Below are 15961 nucleotides of genomic sequence, written 5' to 3'. Positions count from 1 at the left end.
AACGGCAGACAGACGCATGAGACCCCTTGTGCCTTGCTGCAAGTGGTGCAGATACTAGCCAGGTTGGGCGGGACAAGATGATTGTGAGTCCACATCAAGTACCCACATACCCGAAAGAATAGCCTGAAGGTGGTCGGCGGTATAGACAGAGCCACAGGGGTTGGACGGGTTGGTCACCACAATGGCCACCGTATGCTCATCAATGGCGGCCTCCAACGATTCGAGGTCAACTTCCCAGTCGGCTTCGGGCTAGAAAGCAGTGCGAGGGCAGTGGTCAGCCTGTCCTAATGACCTTAATGAAGCTCATGAGCAAAGGCGAGCATGACGGCGTACGCGCAGTTGATAAGTGTGCACGTTGTGGCCACGCGCCTCCACCAGGGTGCGGTAAAGGGAGAAGCCGGGGACTGGAATGGCTACGTTGCAGCCAGGGCGGCACAAGACTAGCAAGCACAAACACCGAGGCACACGCGGCATCAGTGTGCCAAGGTGCTACAGTATTCATAACGCACGGAGGAGGGCCCTTACCGCCCAGTGCCATGTCCAAGGCTCCTGAGCATCCACTGGCAAGAACGACATCCTAACAAGCGCAGATAAAACATCAAGATGTTCTTTACATTTCAGCCAACTCGGATTCGTGCATGACTTGTGGTACCAAACTTTCAACAGGCCGGCCAATGCAACCGACCTCGGCAGTGTAGGTGAGGTCTTCACTGCTGTACTCCTTGGCAACAGCAGCACGCGCATCCTGATAACCTAGCAAAATCAAAGGAAAAAAATAAATTACAAAACACGAACATATTGCAGCTCGAGGCCGAAGCCGAGCCCGCTGGCATTGGCATCCCAGTGGCAAATTTCATACCGGCCGAGTGAGGGTATCCATCGCGTTTATGGCTGCGAAGGCTGGCGGCCACAGCTTCCAGAACCTCATCAGCAGTTGTTAGGTTGCCAAAGACAGTTGGATCGCCTGTGCGGGGAGCCAAGAATGTGACAATGAGAACCAAGCGCCACCCATGGCAGGCGTTATTGAGACACGGCGGCACGCGACCAAAACGGCAGAAAAAGTTGCACTCGATTATCAAGCTGCTGACCAATGGAGAGGGGGATCATAGGCTTGTCGGGATGGCCCGACAGATCCATCGTGTCCACCAAATCACGGATAGGGTTGACCGTGCGTTGCGCCGTTGCGCAGGCTGGGATCGAAGCCCACTTTGTCTGCAATGTTTTATTGTGACCAGAGACCATCCACACGGTGTTGGTACGCAAAGGCAGGGTGGGCATGAGCGCGCCACGCACAAGGCTGTAGATCACTGACAAGGAGCAGGTTGGCGTTGACACGTGCACACTCGATCAAACCCCCTCTAGCCCCCTTTGGCGCCATTTTCACCAAGGCTAGAAAGGGTGCTGTAGTACCCAGCCTGAAGCTCGACAGCCTTTGCTCTCCAAACCACAGCGCCATCCCCATCACAGACGAGACATGCCAACCCCGCCCTCAAACACCGACACCGACACCGACACCGACCTGTTGCCCGTTAGCTGCCATCCTTGCGTTTGCGTTTGCGTTTGCGTTTGCGTTTGCGTTGTTTGCTCTTGACCGCACCACTGACCAAAATGTACCCGCTTACACACTTGGACTTAGGCTGAAGCATCTGTCAGTCCCTCAGTCTCTCAGTCTCTTGTCTCTCTCTCTGTTCTGTCTCTCTCTCTCTCTCTCTCTCACACTACATGTGGTAGTTGTACTATTTCTTGGTGTCTTTGTTGTTTACATGTTTTGCCTTTTTTTTTCTTTCTCTCTCTCACCAATTCTCTCTCAATTCTCTCTTGTCTTTTGCAGTGGACAGTTACTTCATGTGCTGAGCTCGACCGGTGGTCCAGTGGCAAACCATTTGGGTACGTGTCTCGACTGAACCGGTTCAAAGGGGCCTCCTTCTCCTGTTGCTCCTCCTCCTCCTCCACCACCACCACCTCNTCCTCCTCTTCTTCTTGGTAGGCCTGCGGCACGAATCTCACGGCACACCGATCTACTCGTTTCCTCGGCTTCTTTCCCATGGTGGTGTCCTACAGCAATGGCCACGTGAAGCTCTGCTGGTGTAGGCATTTCGCGCGAGCGAGGTCGTTTTCTCCAGCCGACCTCTGTCTCAAGCTACCATGGACGTATCCGACGACATCGACGTTGCTCACTGCACCTATCATGACTATGGCTGGTGGCATAGCAAGCTTTCGAAGCTATCAGGTACGTCGACTGTTGCTTGTCTCCGTGACTTGATCGCTCGTCCCCAAATGCTTTGCTTTTGCGTGCTTGCGGGTCCTGCGACGCATTGACATATCGACACACCGGCTCATCGGCACACCGCCATGCGCGCGCCCACCTACCCACCAACACACAGTCAGCGCCCCGGACAGCAACTGTTGCGTACAGGACATCTGCTCGGCCCTCGATGAGGTTTGTGTCCTGTCGTTTGGCTTTCGTCACAAGAGGTCGCGATACTGGGAGGCCACAGGCGAAAAGACAAAATAGATGCTATATATTGTGCTGCTTCAATTGCCGACGTCAACGGCACGCTCCGACTGGTTTGCCCATTGCTCTCCTCAACCACTCTTTCTCTACATCTGACCTATCTACATCATCAGGTGGCGCGTGAGCTGTTGGAGCTGGGCGCAACTTTTATGACCCCCAAGCAGCTCGACGACCAGCTCAATGCGCACGAACATCTAGGCCTTGTAGTCCGCCTACAGATACCCATCCTGACAGAAACCCTTGCGAACTTAAAGTGAGCCGCCTCGAGCATGTCAGCTGACACGAGGGCTTCTTGTGTCTCTCATGCGCCATGCCGTTGTTGGATAGTGACGTTCAAGACAAAGCCCATGCTGAAGCCGCTCAACACTGCCTTCAAGGTATCTCATTCCCAGCCTCGTTTCTTGTTTGATTTTGCACAGCGCCTCACGCAATTTATAAAATAGGCATTCTCGACTTTTATGCCAAAACGGCTGGTCTGACGGCACCTGCTCTGCACCAAGCCATGCATGATCTCTGCAACCTGCACGCACCGCTGTATCAGGATCATCTGGGCTGCCATCAGCTGTCTCTGGCGCATCTTCTTCAAGCCGTGTGTCAAGCTAACATTATCGAACGATTCGGCATCTTACTGGAAGAAAATTGCGATGCAGCCTGCTCGTTTGAGCAGCTGCGCATGTGGTTGGCTTTCACACAACAAGTGGGTGCACTCCTTCGCGCGAAAACAAACCTGCTTACATCAAGGGCTGCAAATGTACAGCCTGGCCGTTTTCCTTAACCGGTTTCCCGTATTGTCGGCATTCAGGTCGCGCTTTTTGGCTCTGATCCAAGGCTTCAGCCAAGCGTTTGGCGTCTGATAGAAGCGTCTTTTGAGTAAGTTGCTCTGGATAGTCAATCATATCGTCGAGTTTGAAGCAAAGATCCACAAGTTTTTGATAGAAACGCACGATTGTCCGTTGTTCACATTGGCAGATGGCTGCTGAGGCTGCCAGGTCATCGCCTCAAAGTGGCCCCAGTGTCAGAAATGAAGCAGATTCTGAAGCTTTTAAGTGCCATCAGCTCTCTTGCTGCTTTTGAGCCTAGCCTCGTGCGCGACAAGAAGCACGCTGTTCTAAACAAGTGCTTGCGCCTCTCCAGCCTTCAAGCTCAGGTCTTGGCTCTCAACATCCTGTCGGTACGCAACAGACCCAAAGCACATGCTTGTAGTTGTGCTCAGAAAGATGGCGGTGTCTGATGAGCAATCATGATTCTCTCTTCATAACCATCTCTTTGTTCATGTGCGCTCATCGTGGTTGCCTGCGTGACACTGTAGGGAGAGATTGCGCCAACTCTCGCGGTAAGTGGGGGCACGGTCGTCGCAGGTATCCTCTCACCATGTTAGCCATTAAGTTCTTCAGCATCGTCCTCATGCTTCGGATCTGCGACTTAACCCGACGCTTATAGCAACAACCGGAACAAGGTGACTGTGCAGAGCCTATGCTCAATGATCATGAACTCGATAGCCTCTCGGAGTGGCTGGCACGGGAGCATATCCTCGAGGATTTAGTCCACGATCAATTGCACGAAGAACTCTTAAAGCGTTTGCGCCCACTTTTATCGCTGCAAGCGCTCAAGGGCCGACTTGCGCTCAATGTGTGGCAACGTCTGTTGGAGGTGGCCTTGTGCAAACACGACTCTCTGGCTCAATGGGCCCTGGCTTGCTTGCCAGCCCTATACATGGCCCCGGCGGAGCATTTATCTCAGTTGCATTTGGACATGTGCAAACGGGGGACTGATTTGCCAAGGACCCCGACTTTATGCCTTGCTTATTGCAAGGTGCTCATCATCTGCTCTCAAGCGTTGATGCGCTCAGATGCCGCTAACACACACGTCCTCGAGAACTGTCTCAATGTCGCTACCCAGGCTCAAAGCTTGCCTTGCGCTGCTGACGTCCTGGCCCTGCTTCAAGACTTTTTGAGCAGCCTCTCACGCCCAGCCATCCTGCAAGCCGCTCAGCTGGCCTTGGTCAGCCTTTGCAAACCCCAGCTGTCGTTGACACATGCCCTCAATTTGCTTGGCTGTGTCATCGACGCCGCGTTGCGTGTACCAGATGCCGGTGCAAAATTGTTGCACGAGGCGCAAGTACAAACTGGGCTAATAGGTCTGATGCCACTGGCCGAGTCAACCGACTTGCTGCGCATCATACAGCTCTGGCTACGCGCATATAATCTTCAATATCCAATGCCGTGGCCGCAACTGGAAGGGTGGGTGTTGTCATGCTACTTGATGCACATCTTGAAAAGCCTTGGCACCCGTGCGTGTGTCAAGAGGATGCCTGGTGTTTTTTTTTTTTTTTTTTTTTTTTTTTTTTTTTTTTTGTGTGTGTGTGTGTGTGTGTTTGTGGACCTGCTCACTGTGTTGCTGACTTTTGCTTCCTTAGAGTCTGGGACATGCTTCTCCCGACGCAGAGTCGGCTGGGTCTTTTGCTTAACGCATTGTATCAGCAGGCGGCTCGTTCCTGGAGTTGTGACACCCTCTACGGATGTGACTTTTCTGCGCAGCTTTTGCAAATCTTGGCACGTGACATGGGGCTAGCTGGGCCAGAAGCGGCCCCTTTGTTCCATCGGCTCTTTATCAACCTGGGCATTGAGAACCAATCAATTGTGCTCAAAGGTCCTCATATGGATCTTTTCACATTATGCACGCCCCGGGGCTACGGCGAGCTGATGGACACTGTTCAATATGGATCGAGTGTCCTGACTGACCTCCTTTCAACCGTTGTTTGTAATACCTGGCCGTCTGAACGAGCAATCAAGGCTCGCAGGGATTTTATTGACCGGGCCATCACCGAAGCCCAGACAGCTCCCAACGTGGCTTCCCGAACGCCATCTGCTATTGTGTGGATGAGCTTGCTTGCCGAGATGATGGTCAAGCTTTCCTCTTCTGTGCTGCACTCGCACGCCCCACGCTGGCTGCAACTTAATCTGTGGGAGAACAACGTCAATGTTGAAACAATTTTCGTCTCCTCCATGGCTCTCGTCATGGATGTTATTGATCAGAGCTCACATTTGACCCAACTTCTCCCACCAGCTTCGGCCTTTGACTCCCGTCAGCTGCCGGTCCGGCTTCATGCTTATGTGCCAACTACAGCCACAGGCACTGCGCTCTCCTCTCCTGACATGCTACAGTCTCTGGAAGACCCACTTTTGTTTCACGTTTCAGGACTAGGCCCTTGTGACCTCATCGTCAAGCCACGGCGGTCCAATCGCCGATTACGTGACGCTGTCTCTATCACGTTTCCCTCGGACCCTGCGTTGCCGCGTTCGAGTTACGCCTCCGTGCAGGCGTTGCAGCACATCCAGCCCAGATGCATGCTGGCGGATAAGCCAAGCCACTTGCGATGCCTATTTGAGTTGACAAGAGGCAGCACAGACAGCCTGGCAGACCCGCAAAAATTGGCCAGCTTGGCCGCGACCGTGCTCGAGCACGTCCGCATCAGTCCCGAGTTGCTGGGTGAATGGTTGGCGAAGGACAGGCTTCTGACTGCCCTCGGCGATTGTCGCCTTTTTCAAGTCACCACCTTGGCCCGACTGATGCACCAAGAACTAACGACTGGTGTTGATGTGCGCCCTTGCTTGCGTCACGAAAGTGTCATCGCCGCAACTGTCGCAGCACTTTCTCACTTTTTAAATCCGCTGCCAAGCACCGGAGAGCCTCATCAAGTAGATCGGTGCATCGCCCTTCTTTGCCAGTGCTTGGGTACAATGCTGATCAGCGAACCACAGGAGCCAGGCCTGTCCAGCGCTACCGTACTTGAGTGCGTCAACAAGGCTTTGAACAGAGTTTTGGAGGGTCATCCGATTGTGGCTGAGTCGTGTGTGCATTTGCTACCAACTCTTCAGGCGCTCCTACGCTGTTTTCCACGTGCGCGGGCAGAATTTGTGACCAACGAAAATTGTTCGCGTCTGATTGCATTTGTTGCCTGGCGTGGGCATCTGCCCTTGGGCGAGAGCGCAGCCAAGATCCTCGAACAACTTGGTTCATCTCCAACTGCCCCCGGACCAGAGTGTGCAGACGTAGCGCGTGCACCTACAGGCGCGCCTATTGCTCTGCTTGTCGGCGCGATTATTGGCGCAGTGAGGGAGGCACCGCTGGACAATGCACCTGGCTGGCTGCGTCTCCAAGGTGTTTGTCGCACTTTGCTCAAACAGCATTTGCCAGATGCAGCACCACACACATCCACAACAACTACACCAGCCATCAAGTCAACATTTGCAACGGCCAGCACAGAGAAACCATTAGCGATGCAGACATTGTTGCAGAGCTGGTTTTGCATGCTGAAAGCAGCGCTTTTGACATGGAAGAGCAAGGAATGTCCCGGCGTGAGCACCACCGACTTTGGTTTGGTGTTTCACCTCGAGGTTTTGGCCGCCCTCGTACCTAAACTTGATTTGTGCGCAATGACCTCCGGTCGGTTTTAGAGTATCTGCTGACGCTGATTGCGTTCAAAGTGCCTGACTTCCCTTTTTTCTCACTTCCTCTTGATACTTCCTCTTTATAGAATTCCATGATTTGGCATTGTGCTTGACCACACAGTTTCTTTACGCTCTGCCTGACGAGGTGTCTCGCTCTGAGCCCACGTGTCCAAAGGTTTGTCACGTTTTGTTGGTTCGTTATCTGCACATCCTCGAGTGATTTCATTCTCAATTTCACACGTGTTCAACCTGATTGCATGCGCCGATCCATCAACAGTGTGTTATGCGCGACTCTCGAGCGGCTGCCGGCAAGCTTTTGCGGCTTCTTTTAGCACATGATGAACCAGGTCAAAAGACAACAGTTGCTGCTTTGGTCCAATTTCACTCTCCCTATTTTCACGACCCCGAGGCTGCCAACGCTTTGGCAGACATTGAGTTGATTGCTGCCGCTGGCTATTGCGGCCTTCAAAATTTGGTGAGAATCGAAATCTGCTCTCTCAGCGGATCAAACATTTCAAACTGCACTCTTTGTCGGTCCGACTCAGTGTTGCGCTGACTTTTGAAAGCTTTTCAAACATGCCGCAGCTCTCTTATCATTCTCGTGCTTGATTAGGGTGCGACATGCTACATGAATGCTTTTTTGCAACAGCTGTTTTTCATGCCAGCCTTTTGCGCTCGCCTTTTGGCCATCCGCGTAAGTCTCTTTCCTCACCCCTTTGATTCCACATCTTTTGTGAATCGTGTGTTTTCTTTCAATTTTTTTTTTTTTTTTTTTTTTCCTTTCGGGTTTTCTTTTCCAAACAATGATGCCTTCCTGCTTCTCTTTGTTCGTTTGCTTTCTCCCTTCCAGGCCGCACCTGAAAGTCAGGATTCACAACTTTCTGCACCGCTGCCTCAACTGCAAGATCTCTTTGTTGAGCTGAAGTATTCCATTGGGCGTTTTGTGCCAATGCACGAACTATGCGCAGCATATACCGATATGGCCGGTCAACCCATCAATCCTCGCGAGCAAGTTGATGTGGATGAATTTATGAATCAGGTGAGTCTTTGAACTGGCGTGGAACATATTGCATTGCATTGCATTGGTTTGTGTGTGTGTGTGTGTCTGCGTGTGTGTGTGCGCGCGTGTGTGTGGCTTCGTCTGCCTGCTGAGTCAAGGCAAGTGAGAGGTAGTAGGGTGGTCAAAGGAACAGTCACAGCTCGCTTTCAAGGCCGTGGCGTTGTTTCGGCACAAATCTCAGGTGGAACTGACAATGTCGTGTGAACCATTAGTTCTTAGACAGGCTGGAATCAGTTGCACACAGGAGTTCAGATAAAAATCTGGTCCAAGACCTGTTTGGTGGTGTATTGCGGCAAGAGATTCGTGGGCGAGTGAGTGGCTTTGGATCTCCGGCGCTCGAGCTGTGTTTTGAATTCTTTCTGCCCAGATTGCAGATCCTCAGCTCATCGCCTGACGTGATGGTGTATCTTGGGCTGTTCTCTCCTGCATTAGGATTGTGGGCATGTCAGCGCCACCGAGCAATCTTTTTTTACATTGCAGGTGGCCGTCAAGCCGACGTTACAAGAATCCTTGGCCGAATTTGTGCGCGGTGAGCTGCTAGACGGCCAAAACAAGTATCACTGTGCAGACTGTCAAGAGCGAGTGTCTGCAGAAAAATTGGTTCGACTCAGGCAATTACCAGCCTGCGTGATTATTTCCCTGAAGCGCATGGCATATGATATGGAAAGCCAGCAGCGAATCAAGATTCACCAGCGCTGTGAGTTTCCTCTCGACCTCGACTTACGACCATACATGTCTGATGCAGCAATTTCAGCCGCCGAGTTGTATAGGCTCACCGGAGTGGTGGTACACTCTGGCTCAGCTCAGTCTGGGCATTATTATGCGTTTGCTCAGCAGCGCGATTCTTCCCAGTGGCTGCGCCTTGACGATCGTCAGGTTACGCCAGTGAGCACAGACGTTCTCTTGGAGCAAAGCTATGGTGGGGTCAAGCGAGTTGATGCTGATGCGTCAGTCTCCTCGTACCTTAACGCAAACGAGATGAAAGCCTATTCAGCCTACCTGCTCGTCTACGAGCGTGTTGAGCCCAAAAGCATTGTTCCTCGGACATTTTCGATCATGTCGGAAGGGTTGCAATCTGCAGTCAGCCGTTGTCTGCAAGCCAACCGCTTGCTACTGCTCGGAAACCTCTTGCAGCATCCAGATCACTGTGCCACCTTGCTTGAGCTGATGGAGAACACGTCACCAGCCGCACATTTACAGTGTCTTTACTTGGGGGCGCAGCTGCTGCTTGATGCGCCGTTGTCACCAAAAGCAGCGAATGCTAGCCACCAGGCTCAGCACGAGCGTTTGGCGGGGGCCGTGGTAGAGCACCTTCAGACTGGTTGCAGGGGCCCAGTCCTTGGCGAGCAGCTTTTGAAAATGCTCTGCGCTGTACCAGCCCGCCTTGAGCGTTTGTTCCTCCATCCCCAGAGCGCAAAAACTCGCCAGCTCTTGCTCATAGCCATTGGCCACGCTCTGGCTATGCAAGCTGACATGCTACATGACGATTGCGCCAAGTCTCAACGTGTACATCCTGTTACGCCCATGAATACATGTGATAGCCCAGAGCGTACACTTGCTCTCCAGTTACCGGCTCGGTCGGACCTTGCCCTCGAAGTCGCGCAGCTTTGTGTCAATCGAGTTGGGCGCGATCAAGTCTGTGTAAATGGTCGTTTGGATGCATGTCTTTGGCCCCTGGCCTTTGCTGCCGCACGGGCACCTCGTTTGGCTCAGTCACTGATGGCGTCTGGCGTGGTTGCCGATGCAATCTGCCTTCATAATAGCTTGAAGCTCGTCAATCGGCCGCACCAAATCGCTTTACCTGCAGTCTTGGATTTGGTCCATTCGAGCTTGGCTTCTTGTGGCACGAAAGATGCGTGCCAGACTGACCAAGATGGACTTGCCTTGGGTCCATCTTCGGTCACACAACAGGCTGACATTGTCCTGGCTTTGGTTGTGGGTCAAAAACTAGCTACTCCTGACCCAAGCAGTCCTGCCCCTGCCCATGATAAGCAAGAGAAATTAGGCGTTGACTCTGTTGTGTTTTTACGCGAGCAATTGTTTGAACTCGGCAGGACCAGCCTTTCAAATTCCGGTTACGACGAGCACCTCGAGCGCTGTCGGCAACTACTTGCCTTGATTGCCAAGCGGCAATCTAGTATCATGCAACCTGGTATGTCTTGTGGTTTGTTAAAACAGGGTGGGCAAGGATCTGCCCCATCAATGGCATGTCTTGACTCACCCCGTCTGGCCTATGCGTTCGTTCAGTCTGGCAGCATCTGGCCGCAGCTTTGTCCATCGCCGTGCATTGGCAAGGCATTGCAACGCTCGTTCAAACTTGGCTCTGCGGGCCCAATGCAGCAGCTCTGCTGCCCATAGCTTTGGAAGAGCTTCGCAGCTACGCGTTTGGCCTTGCTGGCTGCGCTAAGCTCGATCCACAGCGGGCGTTATTTTGTCTTGCCCTGCTCGCCCGTGAACCAGCACCTCAACAACAGCTTTACCCTTTGATGCAAGACAAGGTAGGTTGCTGCATACTTGTCAAGTTTGCATCGCTTCCTGCTCTCGCTTGTCTCTTTTGGCACAGCGGACGAAAAATTTGGTTTGGTTATCGCTCACAAGATTTATTTTCTCCCGCTGGGTCAACCTCTGTGATTGCGACAATGCCTGGAAATGCACCTTTCCTACCCTTGGATATTGTGCAGCGCTTCTGGCAACTGATTTGGCATGCGGATTACGAAACCCAGGCTGCAGCTGCGCGGCTTTTGCAGGCATTCGTCCGTGTTCCGGCCCTTGATCAAGTGCTTGAACGCCTTGAGGCTGCTGTTGGAGAGGATTGGTCAAACAACTCGTTGTGTGCTGAGATCAAAGCCGTGGCTGCTACCCTCTCCGCCGCACAACGCGAGCTTGTGGCTGACGTGCACACACGGATAGTGCGTGCGCTTGTTGAGGCGCTATCGCCATCAAAGGCTCGATCCGCGACAACCAAGCTAAAGTCCATACGGCTTCTGGCCCACCTCTTGCAGGGCACCATGTCCTTACTTTGGCAGGCTGGTTCCACAGTCCAAGGCATTGCTGACCTTGCCTTCAAAACGTTGTCGGATTTTGAGTCGCTAGAGGGTGCTTCAATCGATGAAGCAGCTGTCATCGGTGTCTTTCAGCTGTATCGTCTTCTGCGCATGGCTCAGATGCAAGACTCAGGTGCCGTGGCCAAAGCGTGCCTGCCTGCCCAGCACTGGGCTTGTCTTTGTAACCCCTTCTTGACCGTGACTCGGACTCGACGCGCCGTTCTGAAGACTCAGCTACCAGCCTACCTGAGCCTTGTGGTTACTCTTGTCTCCGATACGCAGTTCGTTGACATGACGCCCTGGGGCAGTCATCGCATTGCTGCTTGGTTCTTGGAGCATGTTGCTGGAAGTCCGTTTGATTGTGGTGTCAGCGCATCCCTGGTGTTGGATTTGCTGCGTCGGACTCATCAACAATTGGAGTTGCTCTCGGACGACGCATTGGTCGCTTTATGGCGACCGGCCTTGAATGTTGTGCAAGGCCCGCAGACAGAAAACTTACTTGCTGCGCTGGTGCACATGGCCGATGCACCACGCGCCCGAGCATGTTTGCATACAGCGCTCCTCGATATGATCGCTCCGTTGCCCAAGCAACCGAATCTGAAGGTTGACCTACCAGCTCTCTGGGAGCTTCTTCTTTCACCGAAGCGATGCACCCTTTGGGGTCTCAACTGGTTGCACACGATTTTGGAGGTGCTTTCCCGCACTGACGACCTCAAAGCTGAGCGCGCGACCTCGATCGCAACAATGTTGGCCTCAGCAAGCACGGCTGCCGTGCCACTTCGACGGTTTTGCCAAACTTGTTTGGCAACCTTCCAAGGACAATCCAATTCTCATGAGCTTCTACATGTTGGCGTTCAAGTTATGCAGGCGGCGCTGAACCTCTGGGAGTCAGCAGCGGAGCATCTTTTTGACACCTGTGATCTGTTAGACAGGTTATCACCCCGGGCTTGGCTTTCGATGCAAGGCATGGCCACCCTGGCAAATTCGGTAAGTTTGCTCCAAGACCGGCTTTCTTTCACCTGACGAAGCATGAGCCCCCCGAGCATCACAGCTTATTGACGTGTGGAATCTTCCACAGAAAAGTTTCTCGGCGCTATTGGACCTTCTTGATGTGGCTGTCGCCTTGGGCCTGGCTCGTGATGACGATTCGTCTGATCAGGACAATCTTTTGCTTGGTACGAACAATGAGCCTTTTTTGGAAGTGGCAGGCGCTTAGATAAGTTCTCATGTATGTTTTTTTTTTTTTTTGGGGGGGGGGGGGGCGGGTCTGCTTTCGTCCCGAGATAGGCACGCAATTTTTGATGCGACTCAAATTTATTGCTGGACTCAGCGACCAGATTGTGCCTGCGGAAACAGAGGTTTGTGCTGTCGCCGGCAGCAGGTCTGCATTCACACGTATCACTTGTTTTATTATCGAACAACGAGGTTTTTTTTTTTTTTTTTTTTCCTTGCGCTCACATATTGTTTCTATCCATTGCAACACCGCAGCCCTTGCCAGGCTTAGTGACGGATCTTTGCTGTCATTATCTGGTGGAGTGGATGAAAGTGCGTAACTCGGGGGATTCAAGGACTGCAGGCAAGAGCGTTGATTGGCAGGTGGTGCTATCACAATGTACCTCTTTCTTCAATGAAGTGAGTTCCTATGACTGCACGGAGGTTGAGCAGGTACATCTTTGGAAGAGTCGAAATGTTAACATTGTTGCTTCCCTTTTTTTAGGCGGATGACCGCCAACTGGCCCAGGCTCTTGACCAGCTACGGCCCTTGTGCTGTGAAGTTGCGCTGTCATCTGTGGCAAGTTCAGCCATGGGTGAATTTCTGCAGGCTTTTGAAAACCAGTGTGTGCCGAGGCGTTGCACGGCGGGTCTGGAGAGCACGTTGGCGGAACTTCGATGCAGCCTTGCGCAAAAGTCTGATAACGAAGGGAAGGAACTTGAAGCAAAGAATCTGCCAGGCGTTGTTTTGCAGGCGCCGGGCACTTTTGAGCAGGTGGCTAGTCCGCGAAAGCGCCGTTCAGAGGGGTCCTCCGACTTGTCTTCCCCGACAATGGGATGCAAGTCGGTGAAGCATGACGTTGCCACTACCTCCGCAGCGTTTGGTGGCGAGCTGGATTGACTGCTGTGTGCTGAGCTTCGATGAAGAAGTGGTCTCATCTTATCCTATGAATGTTTACTGGCGGTTTGTTGCGTTGTGTGTGTGTGTGTGTGTGTGTGTGTTTGAGTTCTCCCCCTTTTCAGAGGCAAAGCAGGCAGGAAGCGTGGGTGGCGTCGACGTGTCGTCGTGAGACTGGAGTGTCTGTCTCCTTCCTGTTTTTTTCATTTGATATCCTATTTGCACCTTGTTGTTTACAGTGTGCAAGCCAGATCTAATAGTCTGCTATAATCGATTGACATGTGAACACGGCGGCGAGTCTGAATATTTTGGCCAGCCTTGGCTATACGTAGCTTGATGGGTTGCTGGGCCACGAGACAAAAAGACACCAATGAACCAGACCACGAAATTAAAAGCCACGAAAACGCTTCCTCGCAGAGGAAAAGACGGTGTTCCAGAGCAGTTGACAAACGAGAGGAGCAGGTTTGAAGAACAGTTTCAATGCATGCTAGCGCGCCCAATCTGCATGTGCTAGGTTGATGGCAAAATCGTCATCATCCTCGAGGGAAGACTAAGTGCAAGAGAAGAGGGGGCAGGGGGCAAGAATTGAACCAAAATGAGCTTGAACAGCAATTTCGAGAGCAAGATGGCGGAAAGCACCACAATTTCGAATATTGGTCGAGGAGGGTGGGGCGAGGGGAGCAAGCAACCTCGGATTGGCGAAATGAAACTCGGCCGCGTAACAAAGGCTTGTTCTCGGTATCCGCAGTTGGAACCCGCACCCAAAAAAACAAGGTGACAACGACCACTGGGAAAAATTCCCAGACCAGAAGAGCAAGCACGAAAGCAAGAAAGGCCCATCCATCATCGGCTTGTCGGTCGGCCTAAGTTGGTATGGTGAATGGCATTGTGAGGTTGTGTGTGATACGTAACGGCAGCAAGGTCACCACCTCAAGACGCAGCTGAGCATACATGATCGGATAGGAAGGTCCAACGGTAGCCCCAGATGTGCGACTTGGCGGTGTTGATGGAGACGATGTTGTAGATGCTGCGGCTCACAAAGAGCGGGGCGATGATGGCGGCCAAGCCGATCATTTTTCTGGTGATGCGCGGGCCCTCCAGTAGGGGTCCACGCGAGCCAAGCTAAATGGATGGATGGTCGCAGGTGCGCGTATGGGGTGCGCGCACGTTAGAGATGGCCATCGTCACTGACGATCGGGAATCGACTGTATTGTAAAGCGCCAAAGATGGAAAAAACGCAAAAAGCTGACCTTGAAGGCCACTGTGATCAGCATGAAGCTATTGGCCACCATGAAGAGCTCGGTAAAGTAAACGCGAGTTTGCATTTGAGCGTTGAGAGAGGCCTGTGAGGGCCGCCAATCACGAGCCAGGTGGTGCAAGACACAAAAACCGTAAGAAAGCTGCGAATGGAAACGGGGCCGAAACACTGGGCTTTTGCTGACTGGCTCGTACGTCGTCATGCTCGGCAGCACTTTGTTCCATCAGAGCCGCACAGAGTATGTTGGTGCAGGCAAAGCCAAAATTTGCCAAAAAGCTGCAGAGAGGTCGAGGAAGTAGCGGCAGCAATCGAGAGTCATCACCGCGAGGAGAAGAAAGACGAGCAGCAGAAGATACAGAGAGGGAGATCGTGCGATGAAGAAAGCGTGTGAAACGAGCGACATGATGGGGCCGGGGGCTAGTGTTGGGCGGTGCTGAGAACATGGATTGCCAGGGTGACGCCTTTGGCGGCAGGGGAAAACATACAACAGAGTGCGCGAGATGAAGAAGAACCAACGATGATCTCTTTGACCGGCAGAGGCGTGGGTCACAACCTGAGACCGCATAATTGCCGTATGGGTGCAACGTGTGATGGGTCATGAGCGTGGCCAGACACACGACACGCCGGCCAGGGCAAGGCTTTGGGCAATGGACCGACCGATACGTAATGTAGGTTGACAGCCGAAAAGGTCAAAAATTGCAAGCACGAGGGCAGGACGAAGAGAACCACGTAGACGACAAACTAGTGTAGCCAGTGAATGGCGGGCAAAAGCGAGCCAGTTTTATGAGACTCTCGATCGAAACACGGGCTAGTCAAACTTCTTGCTTGGCTGGCGGCAGTCGTGCAGATGACGCACATCAAGATGGGCGGCAACGTGGTGGCGGATGGCATAAGTGATGAGAAGCGCAGTACGCAGGATACTCCAGAGCAAGGATGATGTCAGGCAAATGTTGAAGCAGGAGAGCTTGACGTGGTTATAGAGCCAGACTCGAAGGACCTACGGGCATTGAGGGAGGCGGCATCGGGTGAGTTGGGCTGGCGGGGGAAAATGCAGCACAAGGATGCTGAAGGCACACGCCGGCTTCAGCTGGATCTGGCTGAAAGCTGATGCTTTGGGGAGAAATTATCAAGGGGAAAAAGTCGGGCGAAGGCACACCTGAACGGCCAGGATCAGAGTCAGCAAACCCAAGAGGGTGGCAAGCGCGAACACAGCTGGTCCATGTACAGCATGGCTGACCGAGGCCGGCAAAGTTGGCCCATAGGTCGGCCAAGGTACCTGCAGCGCGAGAAACAAAGCCACCAAGCACAACCAAGCACGGCCAAGCATGACCAAGCACGTTAGTGAGCCCCAGGCTGCCTTGTCTGATCGCAGGTCTTGCCCGCACCACCACGTGATCGCGCTGGTATCAGCGAGCCAGCATCAGGAGGACGCACCAAGGTTGGGGCATCTCCGGTGGTCGAGACAAACCCCGTCGTCGAATTGGCCTCCATGCTGATGCTCATTCTCATCCCACTCCCACCAC

The 15961-nt window shown here is 52.9% G+C and overlaps 4 protein-coding genes across 4 annotated transcripts in view; 2 read left to right on the top strand and 2 right to left on the bottom strand.

Moving 5' to 3' along the window:
- The window catches only part of MONBRDRAFT_23830 (uncharacterized protein), a gene marked incomplete at both ends in the record, with an annotated part of 3386 nt that extends 1340 nt beyond the window's left edge, over window positions 1–2046 (bottom strand). Inside the window, 8 exons of the mRNA XM_001744043.1 lie at window positions 111–249; window positions 334–413; window positions 526–577; window positions 686–753; window positions 860–964; window positions 1089–1297; window positions 1520–1599; window positions 1798–2046. Of these exons, the coding sequence (XP_001744095.1) occupies window positions 111–249; window positions 334–413; window positions 526–577; window positions 686–753; window positions 860–964; window positions 1089–1297; window positions 1520–1599; window positions 1798–2046 (982 nt within the window). The remainder of the gene's footprint in view (window positions 1–110; window positions 250–333; window positions 414–525; window positions 578–685; window positions 754–859; window positions 965–1088; window positions 1298–1519; window positions 1600–1797) is intronic.
- Window positions 2047–3017: 971 nt separating this feature from the next.
- MONBRDRAFT_23829 (uncharacterized protein) lies at window positions 3018–8017 on the top strand (the record flags this gene model as incomplete). Its single annotated transcript, XM_001744236.1, has 10 exons — window positions 3018–3212; window positions 3318–3385; window positions 3485–3686; window positions 3825–3848; window positions 3956–4755; window positions 4932–6961; window positions 7053–7141; window positions 7244–7441; window positions 7580–7660; window positions 7817–8017. The coding sequence occupies 10 exons, from the start codon at window positions 3018–3020 to the stop codon at window positions 8015–8017; spliced, it is 3888 nt and encodes a 1295-aa protein (XP_001744288.1).
- Window positions 8018–8581: 564 nt separating this feature from the next.
- On the top strand, window positions 8582–9052 carry MONBRDRAFT_3133 (uncharacterized protein; the record flags this gene model as incomplete). The annotated part of the gene is made up of 1 exon (XM_001744235.1): window positions 8582–9052. A coding segment is annotated over one exon (471 nt), but the record flags the coding sequence as incomplete, so codon positions are not given.
- A 4386-nt stretch (window positions 9053–13438) lies between these two features.
- MONBRDRAFT_31655 (uncharacterized protein) lies at window positions 13439–15765 on the bottom strand (the record flags this gene model as incomplete). Its single annotated transcript, XM_001744042.1, has 9 exons — window positions 13439–13730; window positions 13870–14043; window positions 14132–14302; window positions 14431–14523; window positions 14633–14714; window positions 14924–14991; window positions 15096–15179; window positions 15295–15435; window positions 15595–15765. The coding sequence occupies 9 exons, from the start codon at window positions 15763–15765 to the stop codon at window positions 13668–13670; spliced, it is 1047 nt and encodes a 348-aa protein (XP_001744094.1). The 3' UTR covers window positions 13439–13667.
- Window positions 15766–15961: the final 196 nt, after the last annotated feature.

The sequence above is a fragment of the Monosiga brevicollis genome, genomic scaffold (genome assembly GCF_000002865.3).
Source record: "Monosiga brevicollis MX1 MONBRscaffold_5 genomic scaffold, whole genome shotgun sequence".
NCBI lineage: Eukaryota > Choanoflagellata > Craspedida > Salpingoecidae > Monosiga > Monosiga brevicollis.
The sequence above is the reverse complement of the archived record's forward strand: the minus strand, read 5'-3'. Positions and strand labels throughout refer to the sequence as shown.